General features: G+C 33.6%; 1 protein-coding gene and 1 non-coding gene across 5 annotated transcripts in view; one reads left to right on the forward strand and one right to left on the reverse strand.

The window, feature by feature from the left end:
- The window catches only part of ACVR2A (activin A receptor type 2A), an 87,652-nt gene that overhangs the window by 51,437 nt on the left and 13,112 nt on the right, over window positions 1-23,103 (forward strand). For 2 of the 4 annotated variants that reach the window (XM_032286242.1, XM_032286243.1), the window contains 6 exons: window positions 2,291-2,498; window positions 5,109-5,218; window positions 5,408-5,562; window positions 17,034-17,057; window positions 20,541-20,684; window positions 22,606-22,749. In XM_032286242.1, the coding sequence (XP_032142133.1) occupies window positions 2,291-2,498; window positions 5,109-5,218; window positions 5,408-5,562; window positions 17,034-17,057; window positions 20,541-20,684; window positions 22,606-22,749 (785 nt within the window). The remainder of the gene's footprint in view (window positions 1-2,290; window positions 2,499-5,108; window positions 5,219-5,407; window positions 5,563-17,033; window positions 17,058-20,540; window positions 20,685-22,605; window positions 22,750-23,103) is intronic. The other 2 variants (XM_032286245.1, XM_032286244.1) reach the window with 1 other exon arrangement.
- LOC116557170 lies at window positions 22,968-23,074 on the reverse strand. The gene has a single exon (XR_004271382.1). It is a non-coding gene; the product is annotated as a U6 spliceosomal RNA (small nuclear RNA).

Consider the following 23,103-nt stretch of genomic DNA (forward strand, 5'->3'; position numbering starts at 1 on the left):
CGGAGGTTGCGGTTGTTCGAGATGGCGCCGTGCCCCTCCGCCGGGAAAAAAAAGAAAAACCCCCTCCAAAAAAAAAAAAAAAAAAAAAAAGACTATCATTTTTCTATTGAATTGTCTTGACATCTTTTCTCTACATCAGTTGACCATTTATATGTGTGTCTATTTCTGGATTCTCTATTCTGTCCCATTGATACATATGTCTGTCTTTTCACTGTAACCACACTATCTTTATTGCTGAAGTTTTATAGCAAGTCTTAAAATCAGAAAGTATGAATTCTTCTTTATACTTCTTTCCTTGTTTTCCAGATGAGACATAATTTTGTAAAAGCTAGTTGCAGTGGAGAACCTGAAACCATTAATGAACTTTTTGTCTTTCGTGACTTAAAATCTATTGCTCTGTCATGCACATTGAGTGAATTTTTTAACCCATGACTGCTTCTGTAATATCATACATAATTCATTTGGAAAATGTTGGTTCTCTGAATTATATAGACTTTCTAAATACTGACACATTTCATTATTCAATATTTAAAAGTCACAGTCAATATCACCACTGATCTCATCAGAAAATTCTTTTAGTATTTTTTGAAAGTTGTCATGCTAATGGTAGTAGATAAAAGTTTTCAAAATTTTTTATTTTTACTTGAAAACTTAAATATTATCATTGGAAATGCTTACTTGCTAGTTGCTTTTCTTGAAGCCACAGGTTCACTTGGTTTACTTTTGAGAACATGTCTGTCAGATGCCCAAGTCTAAATAACCATAGTTTGCTTATAACTCAGTCATATGGGGACTTTTTCTTGAGGCAACCATTGTACAGTTGATCGTTGAATAACATGGGTCTTAATTGTGTCAGTCTATACATACATGAACTTTTTTTCAATAAATGTTGGGAAAGAAGATTTGGGATATTTGAAAAAAACTCAGAAATGAACTTTATAGCCTGGAAATATTGAAAAAATTAAGAAAAAGATATATGTCATGAACGCATGAAATATATGTAGAAACCAGTCTATTTTATCATTTACTACCATAATATATATACAAATCTATTATAAAAAGTTAAAATTTATCAAAACTTACACACACACTTACAGACCATACATGCATGGCACAGTTTGCAGTTGAGAGAAATGTAAACAAATGTAAAGATACAGCATTAAAGTATAATTGCGTAGAATTAACTATAGTACATACTATGCAACTGTAATAATTTCATAGCCACCTCCTGTTGCTATTACGGTGAGCTCAAGTGTTGCGAATATCTGCCTAAAGCACCATATGATGCTAATCATCTCAGCTTGAGCAGTTTGTCTCTCCATTAAATTGCATATCACAGTAAAAAGTGATCTCTTGAGGTTCTAGCATATTTTTCATTATGTTTAGTGCAATACCGTAAACCTTGAATAACACCATGGGATCCATACAGAGTGCCACTGGTGATACTGGAATTGATCCTAAGAAAAGTCCTGACATTACAAGAAAAAGTTGAGTGATTTGATATATACCGTAGATTGAGGTCTGCAGCTGTGGTTGCCATTTGAGACAGAAGATTTATTTTGTGAACAGAAGATGTAAATGTATTTTCATAAATACAGTTCAGTATTGTAAATGTATTTTCACTTTCTTATGATTTTCAAATAACATTTCAAGTAACATTTTCTTTAGCTTACTTTAGTGTAAGAATATAGTATATAATATGTATAATATAGAAAATATGTTTTAATCGACTGTTGATACTATTGGGAAAGTTTTGGGGGAGTCAAAAGTTACATAGTGATGTTTGTTTGTGTGCAAAGTCAGTGGTTCTTACCCCCTGCGTTGTTAGGAGTCAACTATATTTACGGTGCAGCAGAGTTGTTTGCTTAGTTTTTATTTTGTCACATACAATATTAAAAAATAGTCTATTGAAGGGCCAATTAACAATTTCTGTGGCTTTTCATCAAGGATGTTCTCAAGTGAAGTGAAACTGTTGTCCAAAGAATCTTGTGATACATGTATATAGTTATGTCCTATTATAATTATTTTCGTCCAAAAAAATCTTGTGATATATACGATTATTTGGTGTTGGCCAAAGAAATCTTGTGATATATATGGTTATTTCCTGTTATAATGGTTATTTTTATATTTAAAGTATAGGGATTAACCTGGAAACCTAAACCCAAAGTTATAACACTGGGTAGACAGTAAATTATTGATATTTTAGGAATACCTGAAGTTGCTATCTTGGGGAACAGTCTCTTATGTTAAGAGCTAATGTGGTAATATTGTTGTTTTTATTACCTTATAGGTGCTATACTTGGTAGATCAGAAACTCAGGAGTGTCTTTTCTTTAATGCTAATTGGGAAAAAGACAGAACCAATCAAACAGGTGTTGAACCGTGTTATGGTGACAAAGATAAACGGCGGCATTGTTTTGCCACTTGGAAGAATATTTCTGGTTCCATTGAAATAGTGAAACAAGGTTGTTGGCTGGATGATATCAACTGCTATGACAGGTAAGGACGCATTTAAGATCTTATGATAGTAATTTTCATCATTATCCTTCTCCCCTTTTTGAAAGGGGAAAGATTAGTGCATGAATTTTCAATTAAATGTTTTTTGCTTTTTTAAAAAAATGAAGTTAAAAAGAACATTATAATATACCCTGACAGTATATTTTAAAGTAATAAAATAAGCATGGCATATTTATGTTTTATCATTGATATATTTTGAATAACCTACCACGTAGGGATAACTCTGAAATAAAAACTATTTTCCCCAATCTTGTTAGAATTATGAACCTTAAACATGCCAGTATTAAGGAAAACATTTAAAAAATTACTTTAAAAGAGTCTGTTGAAAAATCTATCCTCAAGAAGAATAAAACTTGATCATAGTGTTTAATTTTGTTTCATTTTCCTTCTTTATGTATCTGGAAGAAATTGATCTTACTACATTTTTTACTTGAAAAGTAGGGCCTTCGCTCTTTACCCTACAAGACATTTTAACCTGATGATCAAAATTTCATCAGAACTAACACGGTGCTCATAGAAAACTGCATACTTGTTTAAATTGCTTTATTCTGTACTGGAAGTAAAATACAGTGGTCATGTTATTGACTGCCTGTGATCTTTCTGTATGGAATCCCATAGCTGTTACGGTGATCCCTTAACTGCCTGGGACACAGGATTTCTATTGTGGGTGGATGGTGAAGACCAGCAGAAGCTGTGAAGTCGTAGATAAACAGACATTTTGGAGCCAAAAAGTACTGCTGTTTACAATGAACACTAGATACTTCTGGATCACTTTCAGGAGCCTCAGTTGATTACCTAGAATCTGTGTTTAATTATCTATATGTGACTAAAGGCAAATGCATTGAATAAGCCCTTGAAAATTGGATTAACTGCACTTTTCATGAGAAATTAGAACACAGTCATTTAGATTTAGATATATATTTAGTATTTAGGATGTACTTCTAAGTATGTGACTTTTCCAGGGATTATTTCTATGTACTTATACATTTTAGCCACATTTTTTGATCATCAGCCTCTACTAACAGAAGTGGTCAAGTGATATGAAAGGTAAATAGGAAGAGATTGGGGAAAAATGAGTTTGGGAGTCATCTTTATCAAAAACTATCTTTTATTAATTAGTTGAAATCAGGGATTCCTATTCTTTTTTGTAGTAGAAAACTACTTTGCTTTTTACCTAAAGCCCATATTCCAGCTACGTGAGACTTAGACAGTGCCGAAAAGAGTAGTGAGCCATTTTCACTGGAGTCTGCAGAGTGTGTTATTCAGTGCAAATTTTTGCTCTTAGAATGGTAATTACTATACCACCTTTGTGTCTGGGGGTTAAATGCTAACTTTAAACCATAAAATTTTTGTTTTTATACTCTAAATTTGATGAAAAACAAGTAGGATAGTAAGAGGAAAAGATTCAAGAATTGTCAAAGTGTGGAAGAAAAGAATGATAAAAGAAGAATGAAATTGAATGGTGAAAAGTAACTATTGAATGAATTAGGCTAAGTTATCATGTTAATCTGCTGCCATTTGAGGCATGATTTTAAATACCAGATTTTAAATTTATACATTTCTCTTTATAAATTGTTAAAACTTAGCTTTCATTGTCTTTAAAAAACCTTCTGCTAAATAGATGTTGATGTTGAGTGTATTTTAGTTTGATTTTGTTAAAACTCCCATCTCCCTGAAATTTCTTCAGCTTTTCACTTAAGAATTAAACTCTACCTCATCATTCTGACAAGTATTTCAAAAGTTCAGTTTATTTTTAAGATACATCTTTTAAGTTTACCTGATGTTGATTTTGTAAAATAGGTTTAGCTGTTTCTTAGTCGATGATTAGGATTTGTTCTAGAGGCTTAAATCTACTACTTTTCATGACTTAAAGTCCTATATTGAAGGCTGCTTTATTTATTTTAGTTTAATTCTAATCAATTTGAGTTAGTAGGTCCTATATAATTATTGTTAAGTATTTGTTTTCTACTTGTTGCTCATCTCAGCCCTGTTCATTGCGTTCAGAAAATTTAAATCTGCACTCTAAAAAACAAAGACAGTTTAAATTCCTCAGCCTAGTTTGGGTCTCTTCTGTTGAAATGTTTCACCCAAGAGATACGAGCTTTTATCATTTAGCATGTGTGCATGTATCTATGTGTATACATACACACACATCCACAGTTTTATAGTTTTCAGTTATATATATAGTTTTTATATTCTCAAAATAGGAAAGCTATATTTCTTGTGAGCCAAAGCACTCTACCAAATGGCCTCATTGACTTTATGGCTCCTCTTCAAGCTTTTCTAATAATTAAAAAAAGCAAAAAAAAGATGGTTGCCTTAGGATGCTCATTAAAAACCAGATTATAGTAATAGTCCCTAGTAGTCAGTATAATTGTTATAAAGTCAGTTGTTGATTTTTTTTTTTCTAAAGAGATTTAGTAACAGGAAACCAGGAACATTTTTGTTTTTTAAGAATTATTAGATATTAGTACAAATCTTGAATTTGAATATAAATGTCTAATTTATTATTTTATTGCAGAATAAAACCACCTATTTTAGGGTCAGTATAATAATATTGATTTTAATTATTTTTTCTCTGTTTATTTATAGGACTGATTGTGTAGAAAAAAAAGATAGCCCTGAAGTATATTTTTGTTGCTGTGAGGGCAATATGTGTAATGAAAAGTTTTCTTACTTTCCGGAGATGGAAGTCGCACAGCGTAAGTTCATAGGGAAAATACATAGGTTTGCCCAACTGTAGATTGGAAACAAATATATTTGTGTTGATGGAATAATTGACCCCTACCTCCTTATATTCTTTTTCTCCCCCAAATTTGAGACTGTGACAAATATTTATTATAGAATTTTGTTGACCAAATCTGAGTTATTTTTCCCTCCCCTTTTCACAGCCACTTCAAATCCAGTTACACCTAAGCCACCCTATTACAACATCCTGCTCTATTCCTTGGTGCCACTTATGTTAATTGCGGGAATTGTCATTTGTGCATTTTATGTGTACAGGCATCACAAGATGGCCTACCCTCCTGTACTTGTTCCAACTCAAGTAAGTTATTGTCCTGTACTTTGTAGTGTTTTAAATTTTATATTTTTGAGAAATATTACTGTGGTGAAACTCACTAACCTATTACAAGTTATTTTCCTTTGGAGTTAATTTTTGAATGTTTATTGTCATGAGAACTATATCTAACTTTGCAAACTTATTAACGTACAGTCCTAAACTTTTCTCACTTAAGGGTTGAGGTGAAGTAGAATGAAGGGGTATTCCCATTGCTATTTCTCTTTGGAGAGCTTTACATTCATTCTAATACTTTTAAGTATTAACCTGCTTTGCTTCTTGAGAAGTCATTTATGATGGAGAAGTGAAATCATAACCCTGTCTTTGCCCTCTGTCCCCTCTTCCATTTCTAAATTTCTGTGCCTTCTTCAAGACCACTTGCCAGAACATTTTATCCATGGGGATAGACCCAGGAAGAGGGGTTTCATAAAGGCTTCAGAAAGATATACCCATAAATATTTTTTGGGAAGAGGAGCAGAAAAGCAACCTTTCTTACCATGTGTTGTTGATAGATCAAGTATTTTTTTTGGGTTGCCTCATATCAAGTGTGTTCCAAAGATTAAAAATGTTTTTAAGGCTCTTGATTGTCACACACCACACCCCAAATGTTTCTGGAAATATAGGTGTAGAGGGTAATTAAATTCATTTAATTTTCTACATTCTCTTACCATGTAGACAGTTTGTGCAGGTCTAGTGCTTTATAAGGACTTTTCATTGAATTATATAATATTCTACAGTCCTATGAAAGCTGGTAACTTTTGGTTTTACTTGCTTGAGACATCTCTGAATTCTAGCTTTTACTGTGTTTCTTTTAACTCTTAAGATCACATTACCTCAACCTTCTGGATCTCTTGGTATAACTTTGTTTCTGTAATACCAGAAGGATTAATGGTTAAAATTTGGTAGAAGAAAATAGTAAAGTCCTATAATTTAATGACCTAAACAACTCCTTCCCTTTAAGCTTTATTTATATAACACACTTATTTCTCAGTGCTTGCAGCAATCTGTTACCATTAGATCATGGATTTTTATAATCTTTGTAAGATGTGTATGTAGACAAATAAACCCAAAGGTAAAATACCATGTTCGGTAATTAGGTAATCATTATTTTTTACACCTTAAGTATTTAAACTTTTAAATATTAGTAACTAAATTTGTGTTCATTAAGAATCATTTCTGAAAAGTGCTTTAAAATAAAAGGTTTTAGTACCTAGTCTATGTAGTTTACTCCAAATGGCCATAGAATTCACTTTACCTTCTGTCAGTGATAGCTTTTTAAAAATTTGTTTTAGTATCAAAATTTAGAAGAGAGATTAATTGGTATTATAATAGTTTCCTGAATTTACCAGATCTGTGATATGATAGAAACAAGCTGGAAACCACATTTACAAATAAATTTGTTAAGGTTTTTTAATAGAAGGAGTTTTAAAATGTAATCTAAAAGATAATACTGATCTGTGTACAGTATTGTTACAAAAATGTGCTTAAAGATTTTCTTAAAGGGCTTTATATCCTATGTATGAGGTCAAGTCTTTAAGGAATACTAAATAATTGAAGGGTTTGGACTTTTAAAAAGGAAAGATGTTATTATTTTTCATAAATAAGAACCAGGGATTTTTCTGTGAGTATCCATACATCTCTGTAGATTTTAGATATTCATTATGGTTAAAGTTACTGCACACATTTATTTAGTACTTGGATGCTCTGTCATGAGTTTTTTGTGAATTTGTATGAATTTCTGAAAAATAAGGAATGTAAAGATTTTGTGATAGAGTGACCTGGTATGGTCAAGCTTTGCTATGAAAAATACAAGACAGGCCTGACTTCATGCTTTCCTTTATTCATAAACTATCTTGTGGAAAAAGGGCATTGTCATTAGTGTGGAACTTCACTTCTGTCATCTCTTGCAGTCTCTGAAGCATTATGATTTCATGCTTCAAGTCTTCTTTTTGCTGAGAGGCTTTTACAAACCGTTGTTCTGCAAGACCACTTGTCTGCAAGACTACTTTGTGGCCATCAAGCTACAAAAGGCTTAGCTTTATCTCCTGTTTCAAAATAACGATAATTACATCGAGCATTTATTGAATGTTTTACAGTGTACTAGGGGTCTGTTAAGTTACATTATACATAAAGATATAAATTATATAGGAACATAAAAAGCATAAAATAACTTTTTTTTTCAATGATTTCCAAGTTGTGGGACTGGTACCATCTTTGGAATTTGTTAAAAAATACAAATTTTGGGACCACACTTTTGAAAATGTGGAATGGGGCTTGGGATGTTATGTTTTTAATAAGCTTCCCAGGCAATTCTAGTGACCAGCCAGGTATGGAAAACACTAATTTACTATTATCTCACACAGTTGTTTATGTAGTAAAGTCCTCATTTTATAGATTAAAAAAATCTGACCCAAGGACTCTTTGACACTAAAGCTTTGTTCTTATTGCTTATGCTGTTCTGCTTTTTTCAGAAAGCAAATGCCTTTTGTTTTATATAATTCAGTAAACATTTCTGCCATCTCAAAATCATCCTGTAGGCTAATTTATTTTCCTACTTTTGGATATTGAATAGTTTGTGTGACTACTAAAATAAGGAATAATATCATCTTACATTAACATTGTCTCACATAAGACAAAAGAGAAGAAGTCATAGAAATATAGAAGGATATATTCATGTGTTTTCCATTAAAAATTTCCAAAAATTCTAAAGTACACTTTGGAATATGGTGTGTGAACCCTTTTTAGAATACAGTTTATGAACATATGATTGGGTTGTAGATAAAAATTTCTGTGCTTGAGTGGATACTGCCAATTCCTATTAGTTAAGACATTTTCGAAGGGTAAGCGAAGTAGGTAGGAGAGATATTATATATTTGAAGTCTTAAGGTGACTTCTGTATTTCACCTCATATTCATGTCCCCATATTTCAACTTTAATTCCACACCAGTTAGGAATAGATCTTACAGTCTTGCCATGGATTTCTGGAGCATCCTTCCTCTGGATTCTTTAAGTGCCTTTAGACAGTGCCATAAAAGTTGTCATTCTTAGGGAGACTTTTCCTCAAAGTTTTGGCTAAAGGTTGGTTTGTGAATGAACTGGTCTGTTGTAAGACGTTGTTCTCATTATTATTAAGCGGGTTCTGGCAGTTAGGTGAGGGATTCTTTATCTCTGAGACATCAAGTTGTTTATAATTTTTCCTCGTTGTGTTAGTATTTATCCTGAAGAAGTGATGGAGGGGTATAAGTACTTTAAAGTCTGGTCTTTCATTATGGTTTCTAGTAACAAATAAAAATACGAATTCTAGAATAAATTTAGCACAGTTGAAGGCATAGAAAAAAGCAATTTGCTGGTGGTGGTTGCTTTTTTTTTTTTTTAATTAAAGCCATTTATAGTGGCTTCATTCACTTACAATTCATAAGTCCTGTATTTCTGTCATTGTTTCATGGTATCACTTTATTCTTATTCATCCTGGATGAAAGCCTTGGAGACAACTATTCTTGGCTCGGTTATTTACCAAGTCCTGTTCATTCACCTTTTCATCCTTATTGATCCTATTATCATTCAAGAGATTGTTACTCCTAAGGCTAAGATTATTTCTATAATCTCTTAGATGGTCTTTTGCTTCAGTTTCTCTCCTTTCATCTGTACTATTACCAGAATAGCATTTTACATGTTTGATTATGTTACTTCTGTGCTTAAAATATATGTGGCCTCTCAGTGAGCCACAGCAAAGGATACAAAGTTTGGAGCAGGGCATGCGGTTTTCCATACTCCCTTTGTCTTTTTGTACTTTCATCCCATTACACCCCAAGACATCTGTCATATGCATCTAGCATTGTATTAGTTGTAATCCATCCTTGATAGAGTTGAGAAAATAGTACTTGAGTCATTCTTTCATTTGCTATTTAGATAAATAACTCTTGCTGAGAAGGGCTCATAATGTGTTCCATTCTCCCACTAGATTGTAAGCCTGTTGAAGATGAGGTATGTATTGTAATTACTACTGTGTCTTACACAGTATTTGTATGTAATAATCATTCAGTAAGTGCCGAATTGCTGAATTGAGTTTGTTGCATTTGGAATTATACTGAGATAATCTAGTATGTCCAGGGATTCCTTTCATAAGCATTCAGGTGCTTTACGGCTTTGCCTTGAGAGAAATCTTGAGGCCATAATTTTGTGGGGGAGGGGCTGTAAAATAAGTTGAAGTATTTCAGGCTTGTATAAGAGAATGACATTATTCAGTTATTTCTGTAATCACAGACTGAAGCATTGTATTCGTTTTCATTACCCAGGTCACTTCTTTTGCCTGTGCTGAAACTATCTTCCCACATATAGGAAGATGCTTTTATTATGTGCATTGAGTAAACAATGCAAACTGGTTTTTCTAGTGACAGTGAGTCATGAATATGAGGGAATTTATGGACTCTATTATTAAGAAGTCTTATTGTGGTTAGAGTTAATGCAGTTTCAGTAAAATGGCACCGCTTTCATAACCATATGTGAGCTTGCTTCCTGCTTATAAGATCTATATTTGTGCTGATAAAATACCACTTGATAAGAAAATAAATTCTAAGGGTTAGAAAGGACCTACCTTTAACAAGCACGAAGTTAGCTTCTTGTTTACTTTTAAAGGCTATATAAGTAGCACTTCAGTATTGCAAATTAATTCTTAAGTAACATCAGCTGTTCAATCCTTACATTATGTTAGTTTGTCTCGACTGTGGGTCTGATAAGGACTAAAGACTTTGGGATACCTAAATTGGACATACAAAATAATCCTTTTGACCTTAGCATTAAAGTAATAATAGGTTGACCTTTCATGTTATGTCAAATTACTATCTACTGAGAAACCAAGCTCTCTGTGAAAATGCTTTGTAGGTGAGTCTATATATTCTGTAAGGGTAGGAAAACATTTTTCAGCCAAGTTAATTTAGGAGAGCATGCAGCTTTCTTATTGGGGGAGGGTGCAGGAGAAATTTACTAAATTTTAGTGAGTATTTAATATTTTAATAACAAGTTATACTTAATAAAATATTACATTCATAGAAACATGTCTTGAAATAGGTTGACTACTGATTGGAGTTTATGAACATATCTCTTTCTCTTCTGCTTTTTCTCTCTTCATTTAAAATTCTCTTCTAATTAAAAAATTAATTATAAATATATGCTTATGGTATCAAGACAAACTGTACAGAAAGAAGTATGAAAAAACAGAAGAATTTTCTCCTCCTCTCTCCCTTTCTCTGTCACTTTCCTGAAATAACCAATTTTAACAGGTTGGTGTATATCCCTTGATACCTTTCTCTAACCTGATTTTTTTGAGTATACATGTTTTCTTTTTTATAAACTATAAACTATTTCACAACTGGCTTCTTTTAATTTAACAGTATATGGAGGACAGCTTTTCAGATTGATATTTTTACTTTCATTTTATTAAATTATATTTATTTTTAAGTGAAGTGTAATGGAGTTTTATTGTATGTTTATGAAATACCAAAATCTGATTTTTTGATAAAAATTTTATGTATTTAAGGTGTGTAAAGTGATTGTTTTTAAACATAGAGTTTGTATTAGATTTCTGCTAATAGAGCTCACATCTCACAAATATTTGCAACTGTATTTTTTAAATATGTTTAAAATATGATATAATGCTGTTGTCTTATGCATGAGTATTCGTGTGTGTGTGTGTGTGTGTGTGTGTGTGTGTGTGTGTGTGTCTCAGAAATAGTACAGGGCTACTATAGATGTTGTTCTGTGTCCTACCTTGTTGTGTGATTTTTGTATTGGTAATTTAAATTACAACTTACTTTAACATATACTTCTAATTGTGGGGAGAAGTGTCATAAATTATCTAGACATGCAGCGTGACAAAAAAACTACTCCCATCAGGCATATATTATTTATTACACTTAGAAATGTTCAGACGAGGCCAGCTGGAGATTTTCTAAAATTCTGTGTCCAAAAGCAAAAAGGGAGGAAGGGGAGAAGGGACAAAATTTAAAGTTTAAAGCTATTTATCAATAGCTTTAAATAAGATAAAGTTGCACATTAAAATTAATCCGCCTTATTTCTAAAAGTGACTTCTGTTTAAATTTTGAAATCTTGAATTCAGGTTTTCTTTGGCTCGTACAGGGTCTCATCTGTCAATTTACAAATGGGATTGGTGCATATAAACCAGGTATGGTTTATCCTCCTTCTCTAGCAAGGAAATGGTATTTAGGAGAGAGCGAGTTTGTTTTTTTCCTGTGTTCTTCATTTCCTGGACCTCATCCTAGACCTGTTCTTTCATTCCTAGTTACTTCACTGCTGTCAGATCTTTTTTATGTTTTTTTAATTAAGATAATAGAAATGAAAAATGTCCCATTGTTTACTAAAGCTGTTTGTAGCAGATGAGGTAGAAATTGTTGAGGGTTTTTGTTTTTGCTTAACCACTCACCCAATGCTTGATTACCTGTGGTATGCCAGGCACCATGCTGTGTATATGGTAAAAGTGTCACAAGGACAGTACTTGTTTTCCCTTCTGGGGCCTACAGTTAATTTGTAGGTGAACTAACACAAGGTTGATTGTTTGACTGAAGGGTTAAGGAGTGTAAAAAGTGAGTTTCTTCAACACTTTTAGGCAAAGAGTGGAGGAAGGGAGGAAAAGTATCTGATTCCAGTTGTGTACTGATTGGGAGAAGAGCCACATGTGAGTGTGAGTGGCTAGCTAATGCTGTGTGCTCAATGAGCGTTAGTTATTACTGCTATCAGAGTAACAACTTCAAAATTGTGCGCAAACAGAATCTTTTTTTTTGCAATTATTCTTGATATATGTTAATACTTTGAAATTAGTATAATTAAAGATGTATTTTGAGTACTATATCAGTTACTCTACAGATCACTTTACATATATTAACTCATTGTTAGTACCATGGGGTTTTGTCTTATTTAAGTCCATTTTATTTAATTTTCTTTTTTATTTTCTTTTTAACTTTAAATTCTGGGATACACGTGCAGAACCTGCAGGTTTGTTATGCAGGTATATGTGTGCCATGGTGGTGTGCTGCACCTATCAACCCGTCACCTAGTTTTAAGCCCCACATATATTAGCTGTTTGTCCTGATGCTCCCCCTCACTTGCTCCCCTACTCCTTGACAGGCCTCAGTGTATGTTGTTTCCCTCCCTGTGTCCATGTGTTCTCATTGAGTGAGAACATGCGGAGTTTGGTTTTCTGTTCCTGTGTTAGTTTGCTTAGTATGGTGGCTTCCAGTTTCATCCATGTTCCCTGCAAAGCACATGATCTTACTCCTTTTTATGGCTGCATAGGTTTCCATGGTATATACGTACCACATTTTCTTTATCTAGCCTATTATTGTTGGGCATTTGGGTTGGTTGCATATCTTTGCAATTGTGAATAGTACTGTAGTAAACATACATGTACATGTATCTTTATAATAGAATAATTTATAGTCCTTTAGGTATATACTCAGTAATGGGATTTGTTGGGTCAAATGGTATTTAGGTTCTAGACCCTTGAGGAATCGCCACACTGTCTTCCTCTATGATTGAATTAATCCCACCAACAGTGTAAAGCATTTCTATTCCTCCACAGTCTTTCCAGCATCTGTTGTTTCTTGACTTTTTAATAATCACCACTCCAACTGGTGTGAGATGGTATCTTACTGTGATTTTGAAGTCCTTTTTATAGATGAGAAAATTGAGGCACTGATAGTTGAAGTGATTAGGCTTAGGTCATCCTAGTGGGTGGCAGAGCCTGGGCGTTTATATCCAAGGATTATTGCCCATTGATTGAATGGCTTATTTCAATAAATAATTAAGTAGAGTCCATTAAAAAACTAAAGTAGAGGTTGGGTGCTGTGGTTCACACCTGTAATTTCAGCACTTTGGGAGGCTGAGGCGGGCAGATCACCTGAGGTCAGGAGCTTGAGACCAGCATGACCAACGTGGGAAAACTTGGCCTCTACTAAAAATAGAAAAATTAGCCAGGCATGGTGGTGCTCACCTGTAATCCCAGCGACTTGGGAGGCTGAGGCAGGAGAATCATTTCAACCTGGACAGCGGAGGTGGCAGTGAGCCGAGACCACGCCACTGCACTCCAGCCTGGGTGACAGAGTGAGACTCTGTTTCAAAACCAAAAAAAATACACCAAAGTAGGATAAAGAGATTGAAGTACATAAATTACATTTAAGATCGTTTTCATAGTGACTATATGTGGCCTTGTAGATAAACAACCATTTTACTATCTGACAATTTATTCATGTGTAACATGGTCCTTTTCTGTTTTTTCAGCTTCACTCGCAGAATACAAATATGAAAATAAATCAAAATAACCTTCTGTAGCTAGTCATAAAGCTGATTCTTTTGAGCAGCAACCCCAAAAGGAGAACAGGCATGCCTGCATTTCTTTCAGACCTTCCAGTGCTGGCTACCCTGCAGTGCTAACTACTTCTTAGGCAACATATCCAGAAACTTCGTTTCACCTGCCTTGGCCTTTCTTTGATTTGCTTTCAAGAGGAGTAGGATGAGAGAAACTGTAGGAAGTAGGAGTTATTACAGAGAAATTTTGGTGATCTAATTGGATGGAATCATCGCTGTGTACTTGACATGTCAATATGTTGAATCTCTTAATGTATGTTTTGCTTTCCGTAATTCACAAATATTGTCCTCGTGTATACTGTATTATTTATAGATACTGTTTTTATTCTGCATGGCAGTATAGTATTTTTAAAATTTAAAATTATAAAATTTCTTAGAATGTAAAATAATTAGTTGATATTAAGAGGAAACAAATTCAGAATTTGTCAGTTTTCACATAGTTTGGGTAGGAGGACCTAAATTATTCTTGGCAGTCCTAAAAAGTTGTTGAGTGAGGTATCTCCACCATCATAAAAAAATCAGTCTCTCTCTCTCTCTAAATATAGTCAGAGATACAGATATTTCTTGGAATGGTTTGAATAGTAAATAAAAGAAAATGTGTAGTACGTATCATACATATGTTTATGGTACAGGTGTTTATAGTATATAAACAGAAATCCTTATTTTCTAGAAAGATTTTTTTGGAGTATTCCAGATCTACCTATCTGTTTACTAAATATCTCCATTTATATGTCTCCAAGTACTTACCATTCACAAGTAATGATTGTCCCTCACAAACCTGGTTTTCAGTAAATGGAACCACTGTCCATTTGGTTGCATAAGCCAGGAATCTAGGATGTCCCAACTGTTTTTCACCTGAGCTGCTTCCCCCTGGTACTTACTCCATTTCTCAAGGATCTTCTCCACAGGGAAATCTCCTCAGACTTCACCTGTCATTATAAGTCAGGTTTCTCTTTACAGATGTTCAAGGTACTGAATTCCTTTTTATTAGTGTGAATTGTTGATTAGTCTTTCTGTCCTGCACTCTATTGCAAGCCTTATGAGAGCCTCGCTAGTCAGTGCCTGGCACTGAGCAGATTTGATTTTCACCTACAATTACAGTATGTAAGATTCAAGCTATATTTTCTGTGTTGTGAATTCAAACAGTTTTGTTTGCTTTTTGCTTAGGTGTATATTTCAGTGCATTTTATTTTACTTTGTTTTTATTTTTGGAGATGAGGTATTGCCCTGTCCCCCAGGCTGGAATGCAATGGCATGATCACAGCCCACTGTAGCCTCAACCTTCCAGGCTCAAGCTGTCTTCCCTCCTCAGACTCCTGAGTAGCTCGGACCAAAGGCATGTGCAACTATGCCCAGCTAATTAAAAAAAATTTTTTTTATAGAGAAGGGGTCTCCCTATGTTGCCCAGGCTGGTCTCAAACACCTGAATTCAAATAATCCTCCTGTCTTGGCCTCCCAAAATGCTGAGATTATAGGTATGAGCTACCACACCTGGCCATTTAAAAAAATTTTGCTTTCCCCTTCTTATTTTGTCATGTAGTTTATACATTGAGGACTGTTGCTGGTGTCTCTTGTTTGTTTATTCTAATCCTAATTTATTGAGAAGTGTAATAAACAAATATATATGTGGTTATTTTGTATTGATTCATATACTTCAGTGAATGTATTTTTTTTTAATCTGTTTTCACCCTTCATATTTTGTTGCATAGTTTATATTTTGAGGCTTGTTCTTGGTGTCAGTTTGGGTTATTTTATAGCTTATCCTAATGTTCATTTCTTGGGAAATGTATTGAGCAGAGACATACTTTTTGGTAAGATGTATGGATAGCACCTACTTGCAAAGTGCTAGTATGGTGGCATCTTTATCTCTGAAAACACCTGTATTTAAACAAGATCTGAGAGATCCTTGAGCCTTTGGAAAACATAGTCTAGTTATTCAGTTGGCATGTATTTCTTTGAAGGGATTAATTTTACTCTGGAGTACTGATAAGATGTTTTGAAAGTAGGATTATCTTAGCCTTTTGGATGAATTATAAATAATCTTGTATCATTATCACAGGAATAAAATCTAGAAGGAAGAAAACTAGTTGAGCAACTGGTACAGATAAATGAGGAGTCAGTTCTGTTTTGTCTGCGCTATTGTTCTCTGTAGAAATATTGGAAACTGGGTAACATAACCATCATCCGTTGGAGGAATGCTCAGCCTTCCCTAACATTGGTGATAATGTTTCTCTTAATTTTAAATTTAGATTCTTACTTAGTTTGGGATGACTAGAAAAATGAAAGTCTTGTTCTCTATCAGTGTCCAAGTGTCTTCAGAATGTGGGATGTGTGGCTACTTGTTCCCAGGGCCACCATTACTTAACTGCTTCACCTTGATGTGCTGGGCGAGTGGGTTTGATGATAGGCCTCGTCCGTCACTATGCTTTAACTTAATTCTGATGATCTTGTTTTCCTGTCTTACTTTCTTGCCATGGTATATTTATGGTGCACGCACATAGCCACCAGAAACATTTTTCTGTCTCACCATTATGATTCTGTCTTCCATGAAAGGGAAGTGAGGCAGTTCAGGAAATAGGAAATTCTAGAGATTCTTAAGACAACTGTCAGAAAGTCTGAGAAACTGATTCTAGCTATATATAAATTTGTTAGGGCTGCTAGTTCGTTTTTGTTAAAGGCAATACTGCCCTCTAGTGTCCAGAAGGCGATTCCAATTTGTAAATTCCTTGTTTGATTTAGACTCTAGAAGCTCTTAGAAAAATAAATAATCATTATTTAAGACTTGATTTAGTTTATTTGCTGGCATGAAATCATTGGATCAGTTAACTTGGGATTGTATTGGAGTCAATTTGTTTACTGCCTATCTCTTATATCTAAGGGGTTCTTTTTGATATTACTTTCCTCTGTCTATAAGGAGAGTGTTCCCTATCTTTAAACAATATAAAATATTGGATCATTGCCAACTTTTAAAATACTAAACCATTATTCTCTTTCCTTCACTTTTGTAACTGATGTGTCATTTTTCATTTCATTCTGGATATGAATCGTAATTTCTTTTGCCTGTGTTTTTTCTTCACAAGCACGCCTTTCATATAATGATAGAGGTAAGACACATTGATGTTTGTTTTATGGTTGTGGAACTTTCTGTGGATGCATACTAAACATCTTGTCCTTAGATTTTTGTTGTTGTTATTGCTTTACTCTGCATCCTCTATAATTTATACATTTATGTACTAAAAGGTTCCCCCTCACCCAACTTGTATTATTAAAACATAATTGATTTGATTTAGTAGGACTAACAGTATTTATATTTATTTAAGATAGGATGTGGAGAAAACTATTTTACTTGATTAGAAGTTAACACTTTAATGGCTCCACTAGCCTCAGAAACCTTGTATTGGTTAATTTTTATAGTATGTCATTAGCTTAAGTGTCAGCATGTGTTCATTTTTAACAGGGGCTGACTTTCTAACCCAGCCCATTGTATTTAAATGTGAAATTGATATTTTTAGATAGTCTCATTTTTGGCATCTTTAGCAAATGAATTAGCTACAGGAATATAACTTTTGATGATATTTTGCTATCTTTTCCCTTCAAATGGAGAAATCAGAATAAAGAAAATGATCACAGATGACTTTGTAGCTCCCCACCTCTAATAATTTATTTTACTGTTGGTTATAGTAATGATATTGGATGGTGGTTTGGGGGCAAGGGATTACTTTTTACAGGTTATCATTTCAGCATGTCTTCTCAACATGATGTCTTCTGATACCATAATTTTCACATAGAAATGAGTAAAGAAGAAATGTAATCAGAACCATGTTCTAATGCACATCTTTTTAGTTTTACCAGATAGCATGGATGTTGTAAGAGAACTGGAAATTTAGGGAAAATTTTTAGGAATTTTGAAATTTTTATCGTTGCTTCTGCCCCCCCCGTCCATTGGTTTCTTTAGTAGCCAGGTAAAGTCATATTTTATGGATGACATCAGAAATTGCTTGTCATTTATGTCTACATTTGTCTTCCCAGGGGCTCATATAAATTTTTATTTTTAGAATCAGGTATTGATTTTTTTGTGGATAAATTACTATAATGATGCCAATTAATTAAAAATCATTTCTAATATTCTTAGATTATAGGATGAGTAAAACTTAGAGGTGAATTTAAAGTTTCATTCTAGTAATTTTTTATTTAAAAAGAATTAGAGATTTTACAACCTGTGCTACAGTTACTCATTTTTTAACCCAATCCTTTGAGTATTAAAAAATATTATTTAAAATTACATTGAAAAGCTCATATCATTGCCAAAGGTTTTGACATTCTACAGGAAGACCTTGTAGACCTTTTTCTCACCCTTTCAAAATTGGCCTGTATTCTTTTTACTTGAAGCTTTTACCTTTTAAGTAATTTTGACAACAATATTTTTTCTGGCTGTTACTATACAATATTGAATACATTACAATAGGAGAGTGACTAAGGTTTCTTTCTGATGTAATGGTATCTTAGAAACTTGTTAAACAGAGCCTTGGGAATGTATGGGAACTTGAAGTGTATGCATTTGGAAAACATTTAATAAACTTTTTTTTTTTTAATAATCTATGTCTTATTTTATAAATTTAATCATATTCATGTTGTTGGTATCCTTTAGAACAGAGAATGGGTAATGTGTATATTAACTAGAGAGATATTAGCAGTCAATGCACATAAAAGTTATTAAAAATCTTAATATTATAATTTAGAGTTGTATTCCCTCTACCTAGTTATTTTGCCTCTTCAGCTTTTAGCCACTTTCTGCATACTGTAGTTTTTGGCATCCCCTCTGCTTTGAAACGTAATTCTCTACCTTTCTAACATTTTCTATTTAGTTTAAATATGTCTTTATGCAGTTACACAATAACTCTTTGCCCTTGAGGACTGAATGGTTTCTTTTCCTCTCGAAGAGTAGTTTGCAAGCTTTTTTCTCCTGTCTCCATTCTTATAAGTAGCCTGCTTCGATCAGTAGAATCTCTCAGATAGAGATGATCACTTGAAGAATGAGGGAAGGAAGGCATAGTTTTAATAAAAACTCTCTAGATGTTCTTGGGTCCCCTCCACTGAGAATCACACTTGAGAGCCCATCCTTCCTGTAAGATTTGTATGTGATCTCCTTGACCCGTCACTCTGCTAAACAGAAAGACCCTGGCTTTACCAACCTTTCATGTTTTGAATGTGAGATGGACAAACAACTTTGTAGACAAAAAAATGTCTGAGTTTGAAATGAGTCACAAGAAGTATTCTGTTTTATCTTGCTGTTTAAATAGGAATTCTAAAGTCATTTTATAAAGATGGTCTTATTTAGAAGAAGAAATTCCATGTTTTTTCTATATAACACCTTGCAATGTTTCTGTTGCTGAGGTTCTTTCTAATATATAGTAAACTTTAAAAACTCCTGAGTGGCATCAGTGAGCTGAGTGATGCCTAAAGAAGGCACTACTGTCTTTGAGGCATTAGAAGAGGTTAAAAGAAAGGCAGGGAGAGATGCATTGATCTGGGATGACATACCATTTCCAAGTGTCTGAGGTGCCACCCAGTGTCATCATATCAGTTGCTTTTGCCACAGAAATCTTAGTTCCTCCTCAGAATACTCATTATGCAGCCCTCCAAACCATTCTGTTGCTTTTCTCTGGAAGTTTTTCAGAAGGCTTCCTGCATCTTTCTTTAGTTGCAGATAGGGAACTGAGAGAATGCTTTCAATGAAGGGTTGCATTCTGCTTTGATAGGGAGGCTTCCCTTGTGATTTGTAGATGCTGTATTCCTATTTATATATTATGTTTGCTCTTTTTTTAAAAAAACTATAGCAGCGCACTTTTCTTTTGTTTACTATATTCTGTTATCTGCTATGATGACCACTTCTTTTCTGGATTTTTTATTTGTACTTCTTTGCCAGTCAGTCAATTCCAGAATACAAATAATTTTTTATCTCAGATCAAAGGGATGAATTGTTAATTTGTTGAAAATTAGAATGAACCAAACAGTTTGGTTAAAGAAATATTAACTGACATATTTCTGGTATGTGCTTTATATTTGATATACCTATCTGCAATGTGTTTAAGAATGACTGTGGGTGTCTCTGAGATTAATGAAGAAAAATTTTAAACAGTCACTGGAAAAAGTAGTAGATGTTAAGGAGCGATTTTGACTGATATATAGCCATAATTTGCTGTTTCTGGCACTTTTCAAATCCTCTTCTAAGGAAGTACAAACTGGATGAAACAAATGAAATATTTTTAGTATTCATAGTTCACAGAAAATCTTAGTGGGGAAAATTAGTGAGACTGGATCAGAAATATTTTAGATCTTTTCTCTTGCACTACATATATAGCAATAACGCTGAATGTTATTATGAAAACTCTTAATTCAGGTTGCCTGCCTTGTGATCACTATAGATAATTGGTAATCTAATTATGGCAAAATTGAAATGAATGTCATCCATATGTGTTTACTGTTTCTGTCAGTTGACTTTTCAGTATACTCACTTTTTTTCTCATTTTCAGAGTTGATATGTATCATGTTCTACCTATTTATAGTATATTGTCATTTATCTGTAGGACCCAGGACCACCCCCACCTTCTCCATTACTAGGTCTGAAGCCACTGCAGTTATTAGAAGTGAAAGCAAGGGGAAGATTTGGTTGTGTCTGGAAAGCCCAGTTGCTCAATGAATATGTGGCTGTCAAAATATTTCCAATACAGGTATGTTTATTGCAGTTTTGTCATCTTACATATATGCTTTATGGCTAGATCATCATAACTCAGAAATAGTCCCAAAACAGAAGCCATATGTTCCAAGGTGGTTCCTTGTGATACTGGGAAAGCAGTTAGCTCTTTTAATGGCTGCCTTTGCATCTGAGAAATGGAATTGTTAGTATCACCATCATTATGTTTGTCTGGAGTGGTGGAATTAAAATAAATGAATGCATAGGAGATCTTTTGCCAATAAAAATTCTATAGAAATGTTAATAAAGATTCCAATAAAGAAGTCTAATTGAGTGGTTAAATTTTGATATCGCCTTAAATTGTCAGAAAAAGCAAACAGAGAAACAAAAGAGTGGTATGCTTTGTTTTAGAATTGCTATTTGGAGGTATATTACTAGACTTGATTTATTTTCATTCTACTTTGAGTGTTTAGTTTAGTTTTTTGATGCCTTTTCAGAGACAATCAAGACTTCAAATAATTGGTTTACTGTTGAATTGTTTTTCTTTTAAAGGTTGGCTGGACTTCTCATAAAACTCTGATCTGATGCACCTCTGAGCTATTGTTTTGTTTTGTTCCATTGGTGGTATAGATTTATGATGATTCCGTCTTCACTGCCTCTTGCTTGTATACCCTGGCAGCTCATGATATCCTTGGTACTGACATCTTGGCTGAATTTGGTGATACAGGCGCTACCACTACACTTAGAGAGTGGATCTTTCTTTTTCCAAAGTTGTCATATGAGCAATTTCTTTGTCTTAATATACCTAGATTTTAATCTTCTTACCTCCTTTAATGCCTGTCCAGTCTATGAACTGTATTACATAGAGTTTATGAACTGTATTACATTTTTTTTGTAGTTGTAAACCAAAGCTTAGTTTTCAGAGAAAAAGTGTATTCTATTGTGCCAAGATTCATAAATAAGGGAAGAAATTATTTCCATGTGCAAGAAAGCGTAAAGATCAGAGAAAAACATTTGAATGATATTAACTTAGCCCAACAACAGTAGCTGACATTTTAGTGATTGCTTTTATTGGATGAGGTAGTGGTGCTTTACATACATGAGTCCTCACTAATATGTGTATGTATATTACTGACATGTACATAAAATGCAGCATATGCTACAACAATCCTATAAGACAGGCACTGCAATGCCTGTTCTACTTAATGAGGACACTAAAGGATTATGTAACTTGCCTAAGGTTAGTGGGAGAGCCAGGATTTAAGTTTCGACGGTTTGGATTCAGAGGATTTCTATGAGTTTCTAACCATTATGCCACAGTGTCCCTCACTATCATTGTCTTTGTGTAGTAAAAAGAAACTAATCTTTTATAAGTAGGTATTTAGTAGGCATAGATTGCTTACAGGCACAAATGAACATATGGTGTCTTAAATTATTGCATTGCAAATCTGTGCCACTTGCTTTCTCATTGACTTTGCAGGGTATGCTAAACATTTTTTAAAGGATGCTTGATATTATGTTAGTCTTTGAAAAAAAAGAAATTTTCTGTTTTGCGGAAGTCATTCTACCAGTATTTCATCTTTTGGGGAGATTATTCTGAATAGCACCACAAGTAACTTCACAACATGATGAAATTAAAATGTAATATTTGGCAATAACTTATAAGCAAATGTGTTACCATTGTAAGATACAGAATGTAGCATTTCGGATCAACTTCTATGCTTGTAAACTAGAAACACAGAAAAGTATGTTTTGAGGGAATGGACAGGGCAGGTCTTTAGTACGAGTTCATTATCCTATCGTCAGAGCTTTTTCTTATTACACAACAGAACAAATTTTTTTTTTCATACTTTTTGTTTTGTTTTGTTTTACTTTGGAACTTATTTGAGTAATCTCTTAGACATGGTTTATTTAGCTATATTGTTTGTGTTCTTATTATTGTTTCCTTTTGACTCTAGGACAAACAGTCATGGCAAAATGAATATGAAGTCTACAGTTTGCCTGGAATGAAGCATGAGAACATATTGCAGTTCATTGGTGCAGAAAAACGAGGCACCAGTGTTGATGTGGATCTTTGGCTAATCACAGCATTTCATGAAAAGGTAAAACTATTTAACATTTTACTTTAGTAAATCCTGGGTTGGCCTGCCTAGCTAATGTTGGCTATAAGTCCCTCAAAGTTATTTTTCTAGACATGTTATAGTTGATTAATATTTAACCTGAAAATAAAATAATTCTTGAATAAAAAGTCTGTTTTAAAAGGTAGTTCATTTTAATAAAAGAGCGAAGATAGCAACTTTTTAAAAAAATTTTTATTTTAAAAAATATGGACCGCTTCACGAATTTGTGTGTCATCCTTGCGCAGGGGCCATGCTAATCTTCTCTGTATCGTTCCAATTTTAGTATATGTGCTGCCGAAGCGAGCATGATAGCAACTTTTTAACTAACACACTACT

Source organism: Sapajus apella, unplaced genomic scaffold (assembly GCF_009761245.1).
Source record: "Sapajus apella isolate SASKATOON/1434 unplaced genomic scaffold, GSC_monkey_1.0 scaffold18, whole genome shotgun sequence".
NCBI classification, from domain to species: Eukaryota; Metazoa; Chordata; class Mammalia; order Primates; family Cebidae; genus Sapajus; species Sapajus apella.